Source organism: Cydia splendana, chromosome 25, assembly GCF_910591565.1.
Source record: "Cydia splendana chromosome 25, ilCydSple1.2, whole genome shotgun sequence".
In the NCBI taxonomy this organism is placed as follows: Eukaryota; Metazoa; Arthropoda; class Insecta; order Lepidoptera; family Tortricidae; genus Cydia; species Cydia splendana.
Window position 1 is genome coordinate 9,913,730 of NC_085984.1, and position 19,345 is coordinate 9,933,074.

At 37.1% G+C, this 19,345-nt stretch overlaps 2 protein-coding genes across 3 annotated transcripts in view; one reads left to right on the plus strand and one right to left on the minus strand.

Annotated features, from left to right (window-relative positions):
• The window catches only part of LOC134802742 (probable chitinase 2), a 317,146-nt gene that overhangs the window by 84,134 nt on the left and 213,667 nt on the right, over nt 1-19,345 (minus strand). The gene's annotated exons all lie outside the window — the stretch shown is intronic.
• The window catches only part of LOC134802736 (serine protease 33), a 70,843-nt gene that overhangs the window by 20,837 nt on the left and 30,661 nt on the right, over nt 1-19,345 (plus strand). The window contains exon 2 of one of the 2 annotated variants that reach the window (XM_063775405.1): nt 13,576-14,073. The exons of the other annotated variant lie outside the window; for it this stretch is intronic. Within the exon in view, the coding sequence (XP_063631475.1) occupies nt 13,576-14,073 (498 nt within the window). The remainder of the gene's footprint in view (nt 1-13,575; nt 14,074-19,345) is intronic. 2 annotated transcript variants of the gene reach the window in all.

Consider the following 19,345-nt stretch of genomic DNA (forward strand, 5'->3'; position numbering starts at 1 on the left):
AAGTAAATATATAAAATTTAAATGCAAGAGATATAATATTTCACACAATAGTCCGTTTTTAGGGTTCCGTACCCAAAGGGTAAAACGGGACCCTATTACTAAGACTTCGCTGTCCGTCCGTCCGTCCGTCCGTCCGTCTGTCTGTCACCAGGCTGTATCTCACGAATCGTGATAGACAGTTGAAATTTTCACAGATGATATATTTGTGTTGCCGCTATAACAACAAATACTAAAAACAGAATAAAATAAAGATTTAAATGGGGCTCCCATACAACAAACGTGATTTTTGACCAAAGTTAAGCAACGTCGGGAGTGGTCAGTACTTGGATGGGTGACCGTTTTTTTTTTTTCGTTTTTTATTGCATTATGGTACGGAACCCTTCGTGCGCGAGTCCGACTCGCACTTGCCCGGTTTTTTTTTCAATTAGAAATTTTATAACCTCAAAAGCAGTGGTGACTTTTTTCATCCAAAATTAAATCTGAGTAACTATGCACTGAATTATAGTGTCGTTTTACATATTATTTTACCCCAATATTACATATCATAGGAAAGGAACCCTACCTTTTCGGAAGAATAAAAAAATTACCGCTACTTTTGAGGTTAGAAAAATTCTACTTAAAAAAACGGGGTCTAGTCCCCCTTTTCATGAAAGTAGGAACAATAGTTATTTATTTGTTTTACAAGGGGGAGGGGGGTTTACCGCTCGTGCTAATATTTCGGTTCGAAAAATGGAATCTTGAGCGTTGCGAGGGTTTCAAAGCACGAGGGTTAAACAAAATTTGCCCCCGAGTCAAACACAAAATTTTTCACCACACCAACCCGAAGCAAATATTAAATGTAAAATCGCCAAAACAAATCCAAATGAATGTTATTAAATATTTATCATCCCAAATAATCATTTAAAAGTCAATTCTACCAGCAAACATAAGAAAACAACTCAAAATTTGCATTTGATTACTTTGCAACACATGTGAATAAAATGCAACTTTGCTATCAGTTTTTGAATTGCAAAGTAAGCCATGTGGTGAAAAATATCTTGCTATTGTTATACAGACAATTCTTTTAGTGTAGGTATCCTTCAAGTCATTCGATCACTACATATATTACATGTATATAATTTAAATGACTATTACATGCAATTTTACAATCGATGACATCAATTACACTCGGACTAGAAACAAACACGGCATTGAGTAACGGCAGACGATTTCACTACGCCCTCTCGCTCTGACTCGCTGTCTCGCTCTAGTCATTGACTTCGAGGGGTTTCCCACAATGCAGGAAACGTAAACCTTTTGAATGAATGTTTGGTGTCAAGGTAAAAAGGTTGTGGATTTCTGACTCGTCTGTCTGTCCGTGTGTCACTGACTGTTTATTCGGAAATTATAATCATGGATAAGTTTAGAGGAATGCAAGAAAAAAGTTTAGTTACTGGATTACAGCACCTAAAGTACTTTTCGAACCACTCGCTACGCTCGTAATTCATTTTTGAAAATGTTCACATGTTCAGGTATCAATATTACCAGGAAGAGTTAAAGAACAACTTTGTCCCCTTGTAAAACTAATATGATTAAACTAATTACTTATTTATTTGTTACATTCATCAATTAAAATGTCAGCAAATTCACAACTTATCATTAAAACGTCTTTGAAACACAGGCGTATTCGAATTTTATTTATTCTATCTGTTTCCGATATGATACTTACTGATCTGTTAGTATCAAAAGTGACGTTTTTCGTTAAAAAAAATGTCAGAAGTGACAGATCAGTACATATCGGAAATAGATCGAATAAAGAAAATTCGAATGCGTCTGACAGTCCTTCGACATGTCTCATATGGGCCCGACACTATTATGAATAATGACATTACTTTGAAGGAATGACATTTTTAAGTGATATAGGGATTGGCATGAAGGAATGACTGCAAGTAATGAAGTTTATTTAAATATCTTCCTTCAGTATTGGAATTATGTCAACGTAATGACACTAGAAATGACATTACTACTGACAGTGAATTGATTAGAATGATGGAATCAGAAATGAAGCGCTGGTGGCTTAGCGGTAAGAGCGTGCGGCTTTCATTCCGGAGGTCGCGGGTTCAAACCCCGGCTCGTACCAATGAGTTTTTCGGAACTTATATACGAAATATCATTTGATATTTATCAGTCGCTTTTCGGTGAAGGAAAACATCGTGAGGAAACCGGACTAATCCCAATAAGCCCTAGTTTACCTTCTGGGTTGGAAGGTCAGAAGGCAGTCGCTTTCGTAAAAACCAGTGCCTACGCCAATTCTCGGGATTAGTTGTCAAGCGGACCCCAGGCTCCCATGAGCCGTGACAAAATGCCGGGATAACGCGAGGAAAATGAAAATGAATGATGGAATCAGAAATGACAGAAAGAATGACGGATAAAGTTCTAAACCTTCTAACCTAACCTTCACGAACCTATATTATTAGCTAACAAAGAAATTACTATACTTCGTTCTATCGCAAGCCAATGTACGCAACATTATTTCCAAGCCATTTTAAACCTTACACCGACGAGTTAAGGTCGAGTGTTAATGAAGCGTCTGTCACGGATGGTAACCGCGTATGTAACATTTAAGCGATTACAGCGATTTGTACATTTTGAGGTAATTGTAAAGAGTTGCGCGGGAAAGTGAGGTAGCGTAGAATATAGTCATGTATTCGTATAAACTATGAATTCTATAATATTATTTATAATCTACACATTTATCATAAACCCTATATGATGCGTTCAAAAACTGCAAGTTACGGGCAGCATGAAGATAAAATATTTAGTTAGAACAAATTTCTTATCTATGAAAATGTTATTATTGTTTTAAAGTCGATAGAGTCAGACCAAGCCACAGAATAAATAATAGTACTAGGTACAGAAGACTCACTCTCTAACAAAACGCGTCTGTTACGATCAGCACAGATATGACCGCTAGGTGGCGACAGCGCCACGCGCGGCCTATGGCTTTCCCCAAAATTGGGGCGGAACGGATGTACTTTTAGCTACCTGTAGCAAAGCGACGAAATCGTGGAGTGAGCCACGCCTGACCAAGCTAAGTTGACAGCGATTGTGATATCCCAGACGGTGCAAGACTGCAAGTGTTAAATAAAGGTCATAATTTCATAGAAGATAAATGACACGTGCACTGTCTGTGCTATCAAAATCGCTGCAAACTTAGCTTGGTATGACTCTATCGATTTAATAATGACATAAAAATTTCGGACATTTCTAAAAAACAAAGGAATTTGATTTGACCTCATTTCCAGTATTAATTGAGATCACGTTTTATTGGGTGTGTGATGAAATATCTGTGCTCATGCACACGTCATAGAAAGCTTATAATATATATATACATTATAGTATACATTATATTATAGAAAAAGCAGTGTACGTATAGTCTACATTGTTAGGCATTAAAACACTCAATACTCAATAATTATGATGTTTTTGTATAAAACTCGCTTACAGCTCGTTTTATAAGCATTTTTCGTTATAGTTCGTTTTTTTAGCATTAGAAAGAAGGTAAGCGTTCTTGCCAAGTCTTTTAATTGAAAAACGCTTTTTAAAAATCAATAACTATTACTTATGAAAGCAGAAGAATATCAATGATCGTATTAGATTCATAATTGTTACATTGCCGTGACTTATTTTTAAAAAGTGTTTTTCAATTAAAAGACTCATCAATATTGTTTACCTTTTTTCTAACGCTAAAAAAACTAACTATAAAAGTTATCCATGATGGCATTGAAAGATTATTTTTAAGTAACACCCCCCCCCCCCCCCAACCCCCCACTCACTACTATCGCTAGATTTAATGGCGCATGCGTGTGAACGTGTCGTGCGCAAGCGACTGTTTTTCTCCCCAGTTGTGTCAAGAGAATCAACAGTTTTTGTTGGAAAAGGTCGGGGCTAGGCTAGTGAATGTACATAAAGACCTTAGAGCGTTTAATAACTGGACTCGCCTTTAAAATCTTACCCCTCTGCCGAAAACCTTGCATAATTGTGCAAACTTTAGTATGGACGGACATAGCTATTTGTAGTACCCATGGTATAATAATATACTCCGCCTGGTACTCCATTCCGAGATTCGCGTATGACCTAACTGACACGGGCCTACGTCATCATGCTGTTTACAGGTTCTCAAACTTTGAAATGTGGGAGAATTTTAACCAACGGTGAAAATTATTTTAACGGCATTAATTTTAAGTTATTCATGTAGAAACATAGTAAAATAAAACAAATCTAATGTATTAAATTAAACTTTATTTATCTATACAAGACAAACGTTTAAAAAACTAATTCACAGTTACACATTAATTACCAAGCTTACGACGTGAAAAGTTTGGAAAACACTGCGACTGCTGACACTGAGCGAGAAGGAAATAACAATTAACACGCGTTCGACAAGGATGACGGTCAGGGCATGAAGTTATCTAGATCCGAATTGTCAAATGTGCACAGCGCTATCCTGTGTTGCCAGTAGTATAAACAGAATTACCCGAAAGTCTGAAATTTCTTTCGTGAATCGGAAGATATTGCTAACGAGTAATTAAAAATGACGTGTTATTGTAAAATTTAAGCTAAAATACATATAAATGAAAATTATAAAATTATAAAGAAATATTTTAACCTATTAACCATAGGTATAATGTACCCATGTAACATGTTATGTTGAAATAAAGTGGCAATGTTATTGTGACGTAGGCCCGTGTCACTCTGGGAATGGAAGACCATGTTTTATTAGACCATGGTAGTACCTACGTTACGTACAAATCATGTATAAATTTAACTAGCAATACATTTGACGTCCCCTCCCCCGCAAAAATAGGCAGACTGTTTCGTAAAATGACAGCCATGACGTCTCCAGTTACTATTTGCTCTAAGACACACAAATACTATGTACCTAACTACAGGGTGGCTAAAAATAACTGCATTCCCGTTGCCAGGGAGGTTTTGGGATTATACTGCTCTGAGCAACTTTTACTATGGGACCAACCCCGAAATCGTGAAAAAATATTTGGCAGTTTCATACATTTTGGCTGGTCCATTTTCTATGGGAGGGTAAAAAAAATTACCCTCCCATAGAAAATTGACCATATAAAATGCGTCCAAAGTTAAAACGGCCGTTTTTGTTTTGAGTTCATAGATCGACGAATCCTCTTCTTCTTCCTCGCGTTGTCCCGGCATTTTGCCACGGCTCATGGGAGCCTGGGGTCCGCTTGACAACTAATCCCATGGATTGACATAGGCACTAATTTTTACGAAAGCGACTGCCATCTGACCTTCCAACCCAGAGGGGAAACTAGGCCTTATTGGGATTAGTCCGGTTTCCTCACGATGTTTTCCTTCACCGAAAAGCAACTGGTAAATATCAAATGACATTTCGTACATAAGTTCCGAAAAACTCATTGGTACGAGCCGGGGTTTGAACCCGCGACCTCCGGATTGAAAGTCGCACGTTCTTACCGCCAGTGCTTTTTTATAGATCGACGAATCCAGCAACATAAAAACTAGTTTGATGTATTCAAAAGGTACTTATATACAAAATACAGTACGTAGCGGCCCCCTTTTTTATATACCTATCGTTAAATTTAAATAATCACGATTATTTAGCAGTGGCGCTAGTGTGCACGTTGATGGGCTCTTAAACATGAGCTTGTCTCTTTCGCTTTCGATGAGTGGGAGCTTGTTAACACGAGCACATTTCTCGCTTGCCCAGGTGCAACTGAAGGCAACTTGTACAATTTGTCACAAGGTAAGCGCTTCAATTTTGGAACGCCTATAACATATATTGAGTTATAATAAATCATTGTTCTTGGTTCTATAATATGACCATATTGCGTTAAACAACAATTCTTCAATTTCAGACCAGCAACATAATACTTGTGGCAAACTTATTTTAGACTTTAACTTCAAAGAACAGAGTCCAAAATGCATTGACCGATGCGGTCAAACGAAAGTGAGCGTATGACATCACCACCCGGACATGGTTAGCGCCCCGTCTTTGCCTGATTTTAATGGCCACCATTTTTAGAGTGATATGGGTGGTCTTACGAATAGGCTAGATAACAAATGTTCATTTATGATATCAATCGATCAGGTTTGTTTTTAGGATCAAATGTCTATATAGGACCCATTGCATTAAAGCAATACAACAGTCAGAAATGATAGTCAAAGTTCGACAGTCGTACTCGCGAAACGCCCCTAACAAAACGATAAGTGAACGTGACGTCAAGGTCACTGAGAGTCCATCTTGAAGTATGGACAACACAAGTAAATTGCGTTTTTGTCGGTGAAATATTGCGTATATGTATATAGTTGCTATACAATCATTTTTTGGATAAAATGTAAGGAATCGAATGGTATTCTTACTTACTTACTTCCTTTTTGGAAGTTAAAAAAAAACTAAAATTTTGGATCTCCTGTATTTTTTGTATTATTTCCATATATTATTTTAATATCCACATTATTGTGATAAATTGCTCATTTGCTATCAAATTTACTAGATTTTGTTATAAAATTCAACATGTGGCATCATCCCTATTAGAGATCAGATAAATAAAAGTAAGTAAGGGTAGGGTAAGACTATCACCAGGGTAAGACTATCACTTATATGGAAACCTCATACTGTTTGTCTTGCAATAGCAAAATAAACTATGTTAGTATTACCCCACCTTACCTTTATACATGGTGTGTCTGACCATGGGGCTTTAAATCCAGGGCTTGATTTTACTCGCTAAACTAAGCTACTTTTACTATGTGACCAACCCTCAAATCGCGAAAAAATTTGGCTTTTCCATAGAAAACGTCGACATCTAAACAGCCAAAATGTATGAAAAAGTAAATAAAAAAATCGAGATTTCGGGGTTGGTGCCATAGTAAAAGTAGCTCAGTTTAGCGAGTAGAATCGAGCCCTGGATTTAAAGCCCCATGGTCAGACACACACAGTATATAAATAATGAGCAAAATTAGGCTTTTTTGCAATCAAAATTACCCATATATAAAAGAATATAAAGTGTAAAATATCGTAGGTAGTCACAGGCTATAAAGTAAATGGTCGCGCGCACCCAAGCTGCATACTCGTACATCGCAGTCATCGCATTATTAGTATACACTCGCTCGGTACACGTCAAAGGCCGTCGGACCACTGTTACTTTTCACACTGTGGCTTAAGTTTTCGATCACTAGACAGATCGTCCAATGCGCACTATCCCTTAAAAGACAGCATTTAGTATGTCAGTTCCAAAAACTGTGATATTATGAAAAAAATCTTATTTTATTAACCAATTATGTGTTTGTGAAAGAATCTTTACGTTCCGAAATCATGTCTGAGTCAGCATCCGGTCAGTTCACAATCTTGCATAACAGTATTACTCATAAATAAGCAAAGATGTCCTTTCATAATCAATATCTGGAAGAGCTTTGCTCGGAAAACGTATAAAAACTCAAAAAAAAATCCCAGAGATAAGACCTACCTACTTTAAACTCTCGCGTTTTGTACACATATTTAATTGCACAAACGGGTCTACCGCGATATAATTTCATTGTTTTTACCCTCCGTTTTTGTCTTTCCGTGACCACAGCTGGTGCAACTCAGCTGAAACGTCGGAATTAAAGGTAAAAACAATGAAATTATATCGCGGTAGACCCGTTTGTGCAATTAAATATAAGACCTAGCTAGATCGATTTTTCGCCCCCGAAAACCACCTTGTAGCAAATTTCATTGAAATCGTTTGAGCCGTTTCCGAAATCCCCGAAATATATAAATACATATAATATACAAGAATTTCTCGTTTAAATGTATAAGATTATGCAGGCGTTAACTCGATTAAACCAAGTGGTCTCCTGAGACCAGTTGGTTTGTTGTTGTTGAATTTGGAACATTTTGTTAATAAATGAAAGTTCAGAATTGACTGTGGAATGTGTACAAAAATTTGCACCGGGGGTCTCAGGAGGATAGAGAAATAAGAGTCCTTACTCCGTAATTAAATTTCCTTACTTAATATAATAATAAAAACTTGTATAGGTGTGAATAAAATTAAATCATGTATGGCTGGCCATCTCCGGTCTGCATCAGCAGACTAGCTCCATGGTAGGTAGAGTCGGACCAAGAAAAGTCTGCAGCGGATTTGATAGCCCACGCAGTGTAAGTGTTATTTATACGACATAATTGCATAGAAGTTTGACGTTTAAAATAACTACGTGGGCTATCAAATCAGCTGCAAACTTTTCTTGGTCTGACTCTACCATAATATTGCAATGATTGCATCCAATTTACATACAAAACTTTTAGCTTTTTCGGAAACCGGGAAGTAGACCAAATCACATTTTCAAGATTTGACCCATACAAACATACCTACATAGTTACATACAATATTGCAAGTTAAATAAAAGTCTGTAAAGATTCTATATGAAATTATGTGAATAATATTATGTTTTTTATGTATTTAATATAGACAGTTTGGAAGAGATTCTTTTTTTACGCTATTTGATTCTATAAAAAACCGGACAAGTGCGAGGCGAACTAGCCCACCGAGGGTTCCGTACTTTTTCGTATTTGTTGTTATAGCGGCAACAGAAATACATCATCTGGAAAATTTGAGCTAGCTATCACTGTTCATGAAATACAGCCTGGTGACCGACAGACGGACGTACGGACGGACAGACGGACAGACGGACACTGGAGTCTTAGTAATAGGGTCCCGTTGTGTACGGAACCCTAAAAAGCATTAGTAAATTATGAGTATTGAACAAATACTCATAACACTCGACCGAATCTATTCAGGAACTTCTAATGTTTATGTAGGTAAGCAAGTGCATATGTAATAGGAACTGATTTACATGTATGTAAAACACATGTAAATTTTATGAACTTGTTGTAAAACAAATAGCTATGTAATCGCGGATGTGGTGTTATGTGCGTTTATATACTTTGTTTCATAATCATACATATAAGTTTTTGTAGCATAAACGAGAAAATGAAACATCAACAAACAATGAAACAATAGTTATCGATAAGTCATAGATAATCTTATACCTTTAAACGCGCAGTTCTTGTATATTTATTTATTTATAAATGTATATATATTTCGGGGGTCTCGTACACGGAAATTTGCTATATGGGGATTTCGGGGGCGATAAATCGATCTAGCTAGGTCTATCTCTGGGAAACGCGCATTTTTTTAGTTATATGTTTTCCGAGCAAAGCTCGGTCTCCCAGATATTATTTAATAGTAGAAGAGCCGGCCGCAAATTTTCTAACCGACTTGATACCACGATGAAATGCACAATGGTTTCCCATAAAAGTGATGCTAAGTCCGAATTCGATAGTCTGCCACGGCGGAACTTGCCGAAAGTACGAAAAAGAAGGCCACTTCCGGTGCGAAAAAAGGGGGCTGATTTAACCCATCTGATACCGAAATAACAGTTATGGCAGCAGTTAGAAATTTACATGTAGACACAGAAAAGCGAAGTCTGCCAGTATTTTTTTTGCCGGAAGTGATTGGCAGACGCTCTCAAAGGTGGCCACCAGGACCCCTAATTTAACCCATCTGATACCACCATGAAACCAATTCCAGTCGGTAGGTATGAACCCTCATGTCAGGAATATATAAGTCTGCCAAGGCTTTTCCTGCCGAAACACCTTGGCAGACGAGATTATGTGAGCAAGGTAACCATCGGTTACCCTACACTAACCCATCTGATACCACGATGAAACCAATTCCAGTCGGTAGGTATGAACCCCCATTTTAGGAATATCTAAGTCTGCCAAGGTTTTTCCTGCCGAAACACCTTGGCAGACGAGATTAAAAGCAAGATGACCATCGGTTACCGTACACTAACCCATCTGATACCACGATGAAACCAATTCCAGTCGGTAGGTATGAACCCTCATTTCAGGAATATATAAGTCTGCCAGGGCTTTTGCTGCCGAAACACCTTGGCAGACGAGATTATGTTAGCAAAGTGTACATCAGTTACCCTTTTTTTTTTTTTTTAAAGAGGGGAAATGCTTTACGCATACCACCCGGCGCGGGGACGGGCCGGGATGGTTATGTGGGACTCCCTGTTGTGGGCTAATGAGACCCCAGGTTTACCCACTAAAACCCCTCTGTTGCCGCCTCGCTGCTATATGGCGAGGTCCCAGGAACGCCGAAGTACTCTTCCGCAACCTCGCCAGCTACATCAGTTACCCTACATCAACCCATCAGATACCACCATGAAACCAATTCCAGTCGGTAGGTATTAACCCCCATTTCAGGAATATATAAGTCTGCCAAGGCTTTTCCTGCCGAAACACCTTGGCAGACGAGATTATAAGCAAGATGACCATCGGTTACCGTACACTAACCCATCTGATACCACGATGAAACCAATTCCAGTCGTTAGGTATGAACCCTCATTTCAGGAATATATAAGTCTGCCAAGGCCTTTCCTGCCGAAACACCTTGGCAGACGAGATTATGTTAGTAAGATGTACATCAGTTACATGAAACCAATTCCAGTCAGTAGGTATAAACCCGCATTTCAGGAATATATAAGTCTGCCAAGGCCTTGGCAAACTTGACTTGGCACACTGGACTTGTCAAACAAGGTATCAGATGGGTAAGACCTAGCCTTGTCAGACTTATATATTCCTGAAATGCGGGATCATACCTACTGACTGGAATTGGTTTCATGTAACTGATGTACATCTTGCTAACATAATCTCGTCTGTAAGGTGTTTCGGCAGGAAAGGCCTTGGCAGACTTATATATTCCTGAAATGAGGGTTCATACCTAACGACTGGAATTGGTTTCATCGTGGTATCAGATGGGTTAGTGTACGGTAACCGATGGTCATCTTGCTTATAATCTCGTCTGCCAAGGTGTTTCGGCAGGAAAAGCCTTGGCAGACTTATATATTCCTGAAATGGGGGTTAATACCTACCGACTGGAATTGGTTTCATGGTGGTATCAGATGGGTTGATGTAGGGTAACTGATGTACACCTTGCTAATATAATCTCGTCTGCCAAGGTGTTTCGGCAGGAAAAGCCCTGGCAGACTTATATATTCCTGAAATGAGGGTTCATACCTGCCGACTGGAATTGGTTTCATCGTGGTATCAGATGGGTTAGTGTACGGTAACCGATGGTCATCTTGCTTTTAATCTCGTCTGCCAAGGTGTTTCGGCAGGAAAAACCTTGGCAGACTTATATATTCCTAAAATGGGGGTTCATACCTACCGACTGGAATTGGTTTCATGGTGGTATCAGGTGGGTTAGTGTAGGGTAACCGATGGTTACCTTGCTCACATAATCTCGTCTGCCAAGGTGTTTCGGCAGGAACAGCCTTGGCAGACTTATATATTCCTGACATGAGGGTTCATACCTACCGACTGGAATTGGTTTCATGGTGGTATCAGATGGGTTAAATTAGGGGCCCTGGTGGCCACCTTTGAGAGCGTCTACCAAGCACTTCCGGCAAAAAAAATACTGGCAGACTTCGCTTTTCTGTGTCTACATGTAAATTTCTAACTGCTGCCATAACTATTATTTCGGTATCAGATGGGTTAAATCAGCCCCCTTTTTTCGCACCGGAAGTGGCCTTCTTTTTCGTAGTTTCGGCAAGTTCCGCCGTGGCAGACTATCGAATTCGGACTTAGCATCACTTTTATGGGAAACCATTGTGCATTTCATCGTGGTATCAAGTCGGTTAGAAAATTTGCGGCCGGCTCTTCTACTATAAATAATGTAACTTCTACTTGCTGTAGGTAAGTTACCGAGAAATTTTAATGGAAAACAATTATAGAGCGTTACATAATTTCTTTATTACATATATTTAGTTCTTAAAAATTAAAACGTAAACTGTAGTATACAGTGCCAAAAGAATAGCAAACTACCAATATATCAAAAGAGAAGAAGATATCGAACGTGTTGTGTATTTTGCGGTAGCTATCGTCTTATAAAATGTAATAAATATGTAAGTAACGTTAAGGTAACATCGATAACAGACATGTCGATATTTCATTTTGTCAATCACTTTATTTTGCCACAAAAACTTCTGTGTCTGTTCATAATATTCTCCCTTTTCTAGGTTTCTCTATTCACTGAAGTTTTACAACTTGCATATGAATGGGTTATTGATTTTATCAATGGTCTTTGTTTATTAGGTACATATTGTATATAATGTAAAGATACGTAAACAACTACTTTTTTTCACTAAGGAATTTCCAAACACTCATTGAATATTCTTTTCATACAACAATATTGTAACTTACTAATACAGTACATATATGGTCCTATTTTCCCGCACTAGTGCGTAAAATAGCACTTTTCGTGCGTATGTCAAAAGTTTAAAGGGCCATATGTACTGTAAAACGTTGTACGATACACGTGCGAAAAGGTAATTCGCAACTCATATCGCCACTCGTTTCGAATTTCGTCTTTTCCGCCCTTGTATCGTAAATTTATAACTATTTCAACCTCTTACCTACACTGAATATACTCTAAAATACGAAAATAGACTACTTTCTTCCTTACACTAAAAAAATATATACATACACACTTATTTATACACATTTTCAAAGTTGTATATGTGAATGATAAGTAGTTTCACTTTTTCAGTTTTCCTTATTGTATAGTTTCAGTTTTACTTTTTAAAACTATTTTCTTTTGTAGTTCCTTGTTTTTTCTCTTCTATTTGTAAGAAATATGTTAAATGGGTTATGTTATATGTTAATTAGAAGGTACATAGTAAAATATTTAGTTGGTTGAAAAACTTTAAAAATACTTAAAATACAATAACATCTTTCTTCTTATTAACTACAGTCATCTTTAGGTATTTAAATAAAAGTAAACAAAATCTACCCTCAAAATGGCTCCTTCAGCCAGTTGAGGGTAGATGAAAACATTACACGATCAAATAATGTAGGTTAAAGTCAGGTCGTTCAGTGACAAATCCAAGCGGTTTTGTATTTGGTTGGTTAACCAATAAATGTTATAACTACCCGAAAATGTTCAAATTATTTGTTTACTTTTATTTAAATAGGAACCAAAGATACAGAGTATAATAGTGGCAAAGCGTCCACAATTTCTAGAAGTAATAAATAAATACAGCAGGCAGCAAAGTATGTAGTTAAAATAGCACTATTTTCTGTAAATTACGCACATCCATCTGTATAGACTCTTTGTTACTACGTTTCTACATTTTACTTTTTATATATTTCACTTTTTCTGGGTCATTATTTGAGTGTTTCATATGCCCGCTTTCCTGAACTTTTTTACATATTGGCATCAGAATTTCCAGTTGTCCTAAGACCCAGAAGCCATCTGTTCTTTTCTTTATTTTAATGAAGTTCAAAATACGTACGCAGTACTGTAATTTTCTACGGAGGGCCTCACGAGGTAATGTGGTTGAAACATAGCATGATTTCTTCCATGAAAATTCTACTGCCATTTTTAAAAAATGTGCCCAGGAAAATGACGCATTTTGTCCACATTAATGACATACAAAACACTCAAATAATGACCGTTCCATGATTGACGTCATAATTCATATGATTCTTTTTTCGCACAGATGCCAACGACCACCGAGCTCTCGACATCCAAAGAATGGATTTCAAAAAACGAACGCTCTCAAAGCCCATGTTCGTTCAAACAGAAATAAAAAGGCCATACGTAAAACGAAACTACATTTCGAACGCAACTGACGTCCTGCCCAAATTTAAGCCAATCACAGACGAGCAGATGTCTCGAATGCGTGATATTTTAAAAGACATTAGTACAAAAACAGTGCCAGTATTCAGTACAATTAGAAAAGGTAGAATGTCGACGGAAGCGTCGAAAGTCGAACCTCAGAAAGAGGACAGACAGGATGAAAAAAACTGCTCGCAAGGCGGGACCTGCGAGTTTTTTTTCTACTGCTGGATGGTGGGTGGTTTGCTCGAGGGATCCTGTGGAGGATTGCTTAAAGGATGCTGCCACAGAGTTGCGAAGGCTGGGATCCTGGGGGTCCAGGATTCGAACAGCATTGAGTTTTCGGGGGAGAGTTATGGGCCTGTAATTAATGATGAAAGTAAGTTTTTTGGAATTTCGGGGATACGTAGCTGATGTGCCTTATTACAGTATGTTTCTTATCTTTCAAAATATTTTATCAAGATAAATTTGTCTGTTCTGATATTTATCACGTATACAGTAGGTATATTTACACTGTTCAGCACTTAAGGTGCGTAACTTGGCACTTTTATGGCACTATTTTTGTAAAAAAAGGGATTAAATACTGATACAGTGGCATCTGTTTATATAAAGTTCATACAAAGAAAACTATACAAATATTTATAATAAGGACATGTTATGTATTTATATAGTACCGTAATTAATTATAATGCATAAATGTGTACAGAGTGTTATAAAAGTTTAAAAAGACATGACGTGCCATAAAAGTGCTGCATTTCAAGCACTTCAAATGCCAAAGTGCCTTAATTACAGGACTAAAAGTGCCATTATTGAACATATAAAGAAATTATGAGAATTATTTTATATTTTGGCTGTGATAAGGCACTAAAAAGCTACTAAAAGTCCCCTACTAACAGAGCTCAGATGTGGTCGTTCGGCAAGACATAGATAGAAAGCTCTAGAACGTTCTAGATTCCAGATATGCCGTGACGTCATCAGGTACTTTGTATATAGTAAATATGTATTTATATTCTTCTCGCTCTTTCCTAACTATGTCTTGCTTTCTCACATCTATTATTAACAATCATTTGTATATCTGTACATAATACTAACACGCTAACTATTTTTTTCTATGATCAGTTTTATATGTGATATCTCGTTTGTCCCTTACTAACATGTATGCTTTAGTGAGAGGGACAATTGATTTTTATCAAACATAAAAACGATCGTAATACCATTCTGTGGGCACAGCATGGTTCCATTTTTATCGCCTGTCACTATGCCCGTCACTTTCGCAATTACATACTTGTTAGAACGTGACAGGTATGGTGACAAGCGATAAAAATGCGACCATGCTACCGCCGCTGGTGGGGTAAGACAAAACAATATTCTATTATTTGTAGCTTTTGTAAAAACAGTGTTTTTTTCTAGTGTATATTTCAAGTCACTTTTTTCTCTTACCGTATCAGACTATTAGAAAACATTTTTATGTTGTATATTGTGTATATTTTCAGCATTTTGACTATTCGAAAACACTATTGTTGTATATTTTGTATATTTTCAGCGTTTTGACTATTAGAAAACACTATTGTTGTATATTTTGTATATTTTCAGTTTACTTTTGTACATTCTTCGCTAATCGCAAAAAAAATGAACTACCTATATGGAATTTTCAATTTCTCATTGAATATCAAATACAAATTTATTTTATATCTAATTTTTGGGCAAAATATTAATAAGATGATGATAAGGCTTGAATTAGTTCTGAATGTGTTTATCTGTTCTTTTTTTGACTTATGTGTTTGTAAGAAAGGGATAAAACATAATTTAACTAAATCAGGCCGGTAAAGTTTTATGGATAAGCGCCACTTGCACCATCCCGCTAACCCGGGGTTAACCGGTTAAACCTGGAGTTACCATGGTTACCAGTACAATTTGACACTGGGTAAACGGTTTAACCGGTTAACCCCGAGGTAGTGGGATGGTGCAAGTGGCGCTTAGGGGGTTAGTGATTGGCACGTATTTTACGCAGGTATTTCACTTGATTTCGCATGCACCAATCCGCGTAAGCAACCTTTAAAGTCGTATCGAAACCACTTCAAAACCATGACATATTTCTTATTCTGAATCGGGCTTATACTCTGTATCTTTAGGTATTAAAATAAAGGTAAACAAACAATTTGTACATTTTCAGGTAAATATAACATTTATAGGCTAACCAACCAAATACAAAACCGCCTGGATCAGTCACTGAACCTGACTTTAACCTACATTATTTGATCATGTAATGTTTTCATCTACCCTCAACTGGCTTAAGGAGCCATTTGAGGGTAGATTTTGTTTACTTTTATTTAAATACCTAATGCTACAGAGTATATAGTTCGTTTTTTTTAGCATTAGAAAGAAGGTAAACAATCTTGACGTGTCTTTTTATTAAAAAATATTGAAAAACGCTTTAAAAAATTAGTTTATATTACTTATGAAACCAAAAGAATGTAAAAGATCGTATATGATTTATAATATTAACATTATGTCAAGATCGCTTACCTTCTTTCTAATGCTAAAAAAAAAGAACTATAGGTCAAAAACATATAATCACAAACATGTTACGACAGTTAACCACATATGATCAACGAAGCCTACTTAACATAGCATTCTCGGACATGTACATAGTGTACATACAATTATCTCAAAGTCTAGACACGCTTTTATGTCATACGTGTAATGACATCCTAGCTCTTGGCATTGACGGTTAGGTCACGTGAGAATCTAGGTGAAGATAGGCTTAGAGCTACAATTTACTGTTAAAATGAAGAGTATGGGAGTCAGGAACGTAACAGTACGGTCCTATACTTTTAAACCATTAGTTTGTTACAAAAAAGGCTCATCTGAAAAACTAAAACATCAAAATTTTACATTATTATTAATTTATCTACTTCTTCAATACCTGTTAATGAATCAATTTATTACTTTTACAGTACATATTGTACTACTTTACCGCCCTAGGGCGGGAATAAGGACAATACGTGCCTATGTAAAAAATGTATAAGGCCATATTATGTACTGTAAAACGTTGTACAATACACGTGCGAAAAGGTAATTCGCAACTCGTGTCGATTTAAAGCACTCCCTTCGTCTTTCAATTTATCGCCAGTCGTTGCGAATTTGCTACTTTTCGCACTTGTATTGTAATGATTCAACTTTTAAACAAGAGGTATAATTAATGTACTTACTGACGAAGTGACGAATACGCAAACACTTTACTCTTTGACACAAACACTGTATTGTCAGCACGCGGTTTCCGCAAGTGGCTTTCACCGTCAATTCGTTATGATGCATATTATTATTTTTCATATCTCATGCTCTGAAAGTGGGTCGTTGTTGTTCTAAAAGGTGCGCAGAAAGTGATACGTTTATGCTCTAGCGCAGAAAAGTGGTGTACTCCTCTGCGTCCCCGTCCCACGAACAACTGGGTGGAAACAAAATGGAAAATTAATAGTGTCTTTATTTCCTCGCCTGGAACAATTGGTAATTGTTTAATTTTACTAATCCGACGTTGATCCTTATTTTATAAAAAATGATGTAAGTAAATTGTTAAAACAAATTATTCTTGATTTCTTTCGTTGAATTCTATTTACTCGATTTCATAAGGCGGGAACCAAAAGGAATACACCAAAAATATTTTTTTTAAACCTTACACTTGCGTAAATGAGCAAAGACAGAATCTTATACAGCCACAGTTAACCGTTTGTACGATATTAAATTGGTTTTTAAAGTTATTTAGCACTATATTCATGAAAATAAAATAAAATACAAGATAAAAATTTCTTATATTATTACTTAATTTGTTATTTAATATTTAAAATATTTAATTATGTTATTACGTGGTGCGGCGCACCAAGGTCGCGGTGCGGTCCGGTAGTCTGTTGCGGCTTTTAGAACGAAAAAGTATAAAATTAAAAAGTAAGAGGCAATCCCGCTGATTTTCATACTATAATGAACAAATAATTTTAAAATTACTGCAGTTTGTTAAAAAATGTGTGTTTTCGTAAATATTGCAATCTAAATGACTAGGGGTTATTAATCTTCACACATGTAAAGTCTCCGATTGCAACATTGCAAGTAAGTCATAAGGAAAAAAATCATGGCCGTAGGTCTATAATATTGGGTAATTCAATTACTGATTTTGCGAAATTGCCTTGTCTTGTTTGGTTTCCTCGCATTCGATATGAAAAGTAGAGTGTTTAACTCGGGTGAAAGGCACCATTTCCGTCTCGGACTATTGGCGCTCTCACTGCGTTCGAGCGCCAAACCGCCTCGACAGATATGGGTGCCTTTTAACCCTTGGGTAACAATCTACTATTAACTTGTTACCACAACACAAGTTTATTTAGTTTATTTCTTTCAATCTTACAGTGATGTAGAGTACTCTAAATTTAAATTAATAGCAGATCTGATAATCGATTGAGGTGGAAATTAGCATAAAAACGGACAAGAATTTCCAGAAATTTATTTAGGGCACCGCCGGAGCTTCCGGCGCATCGTTTTCTATGGTAAGCATCAACTGTCATGTCATAGAAAAATAAGCGCCGGAAGCTCCGGCCCGGACACGGCCCGGTCTAACATGCGTCATCCTTTACACTCTGGTTTTTCCCTCGCAAAACCATGTCACGGTAATATTTGTGATCATTTCCACACGAGATTTCATCGCGATTGTCTGCGCTTAGGCAACCGGATGACTCGGTGTACTAAAGAGATTTCAGCAAGCTATGTAGTAAGATCCTGGTGTGAGATTGTTTAAGAGGCAAACACCAATGACAAGGACTTGTTTGCAATAATTTGGATTACCCAAAATGCTGAACAGATGTAGTGCGTAATTGTTTTCCATCGGTTTTTCTCGGAAACGTTCGTAGGTATTTGTCTTCAGTCAACCTCAGTACTTTTTGTACCGAGATTTAATGAAATAGCAAGACACGTTCGTACGTTTCCGTGAAAATATACTATGGAAAATAAGTATACAATACATCTGTATGATAATTATTATTGCACTTTGATCGTTCGTGTCATGATAGGTACAAGAATCACGCAGGGTCACTATTGCTTTTGACATACTTTAATAAATTAAATAATTTAGGCATAACCCATATAAGTGTTTTAATAAAACGTCCGTGAGACACAGACATATTAAAAATATTAGAAACTCCTGATGACACTCCTCGGTACGGAGTGAAACATGTCGAGCGTTTTTGGACTTAAAATACGTGAGTGACCCGTTCTTAATATTTTCCATATAAGTATACTTTTTAATTTTAAATTAATAAAGTACATAAACATATACTATCGTGCAAGTATATATATAAGTAATCCCTTGTTATGTGATCGGCAATTAAGAGATAAGTGCGAACGAGTAGACGAGCAAACAGTGAAAGGCAGGAAGACACGCGTCGCCGCGCGCGATTACTTGCCCGAGAGTGGTGCAATTCATGAGGAATAGGCGGGGTTCAGGAAGAGAGGTCCAGGCCGCCGCCCGCTGACCTGGTGGTCAAACGTAGAAAAAGACCTCAAACGATCCCAGATGTCAAAAGAGACAACCTAAAACAGAGTAGCTTGGCGCAGAAGAGTGAGGAGGCCCGACCCCAAATAAAGGGAACAGGGAAAGAATAAGAAGAAGA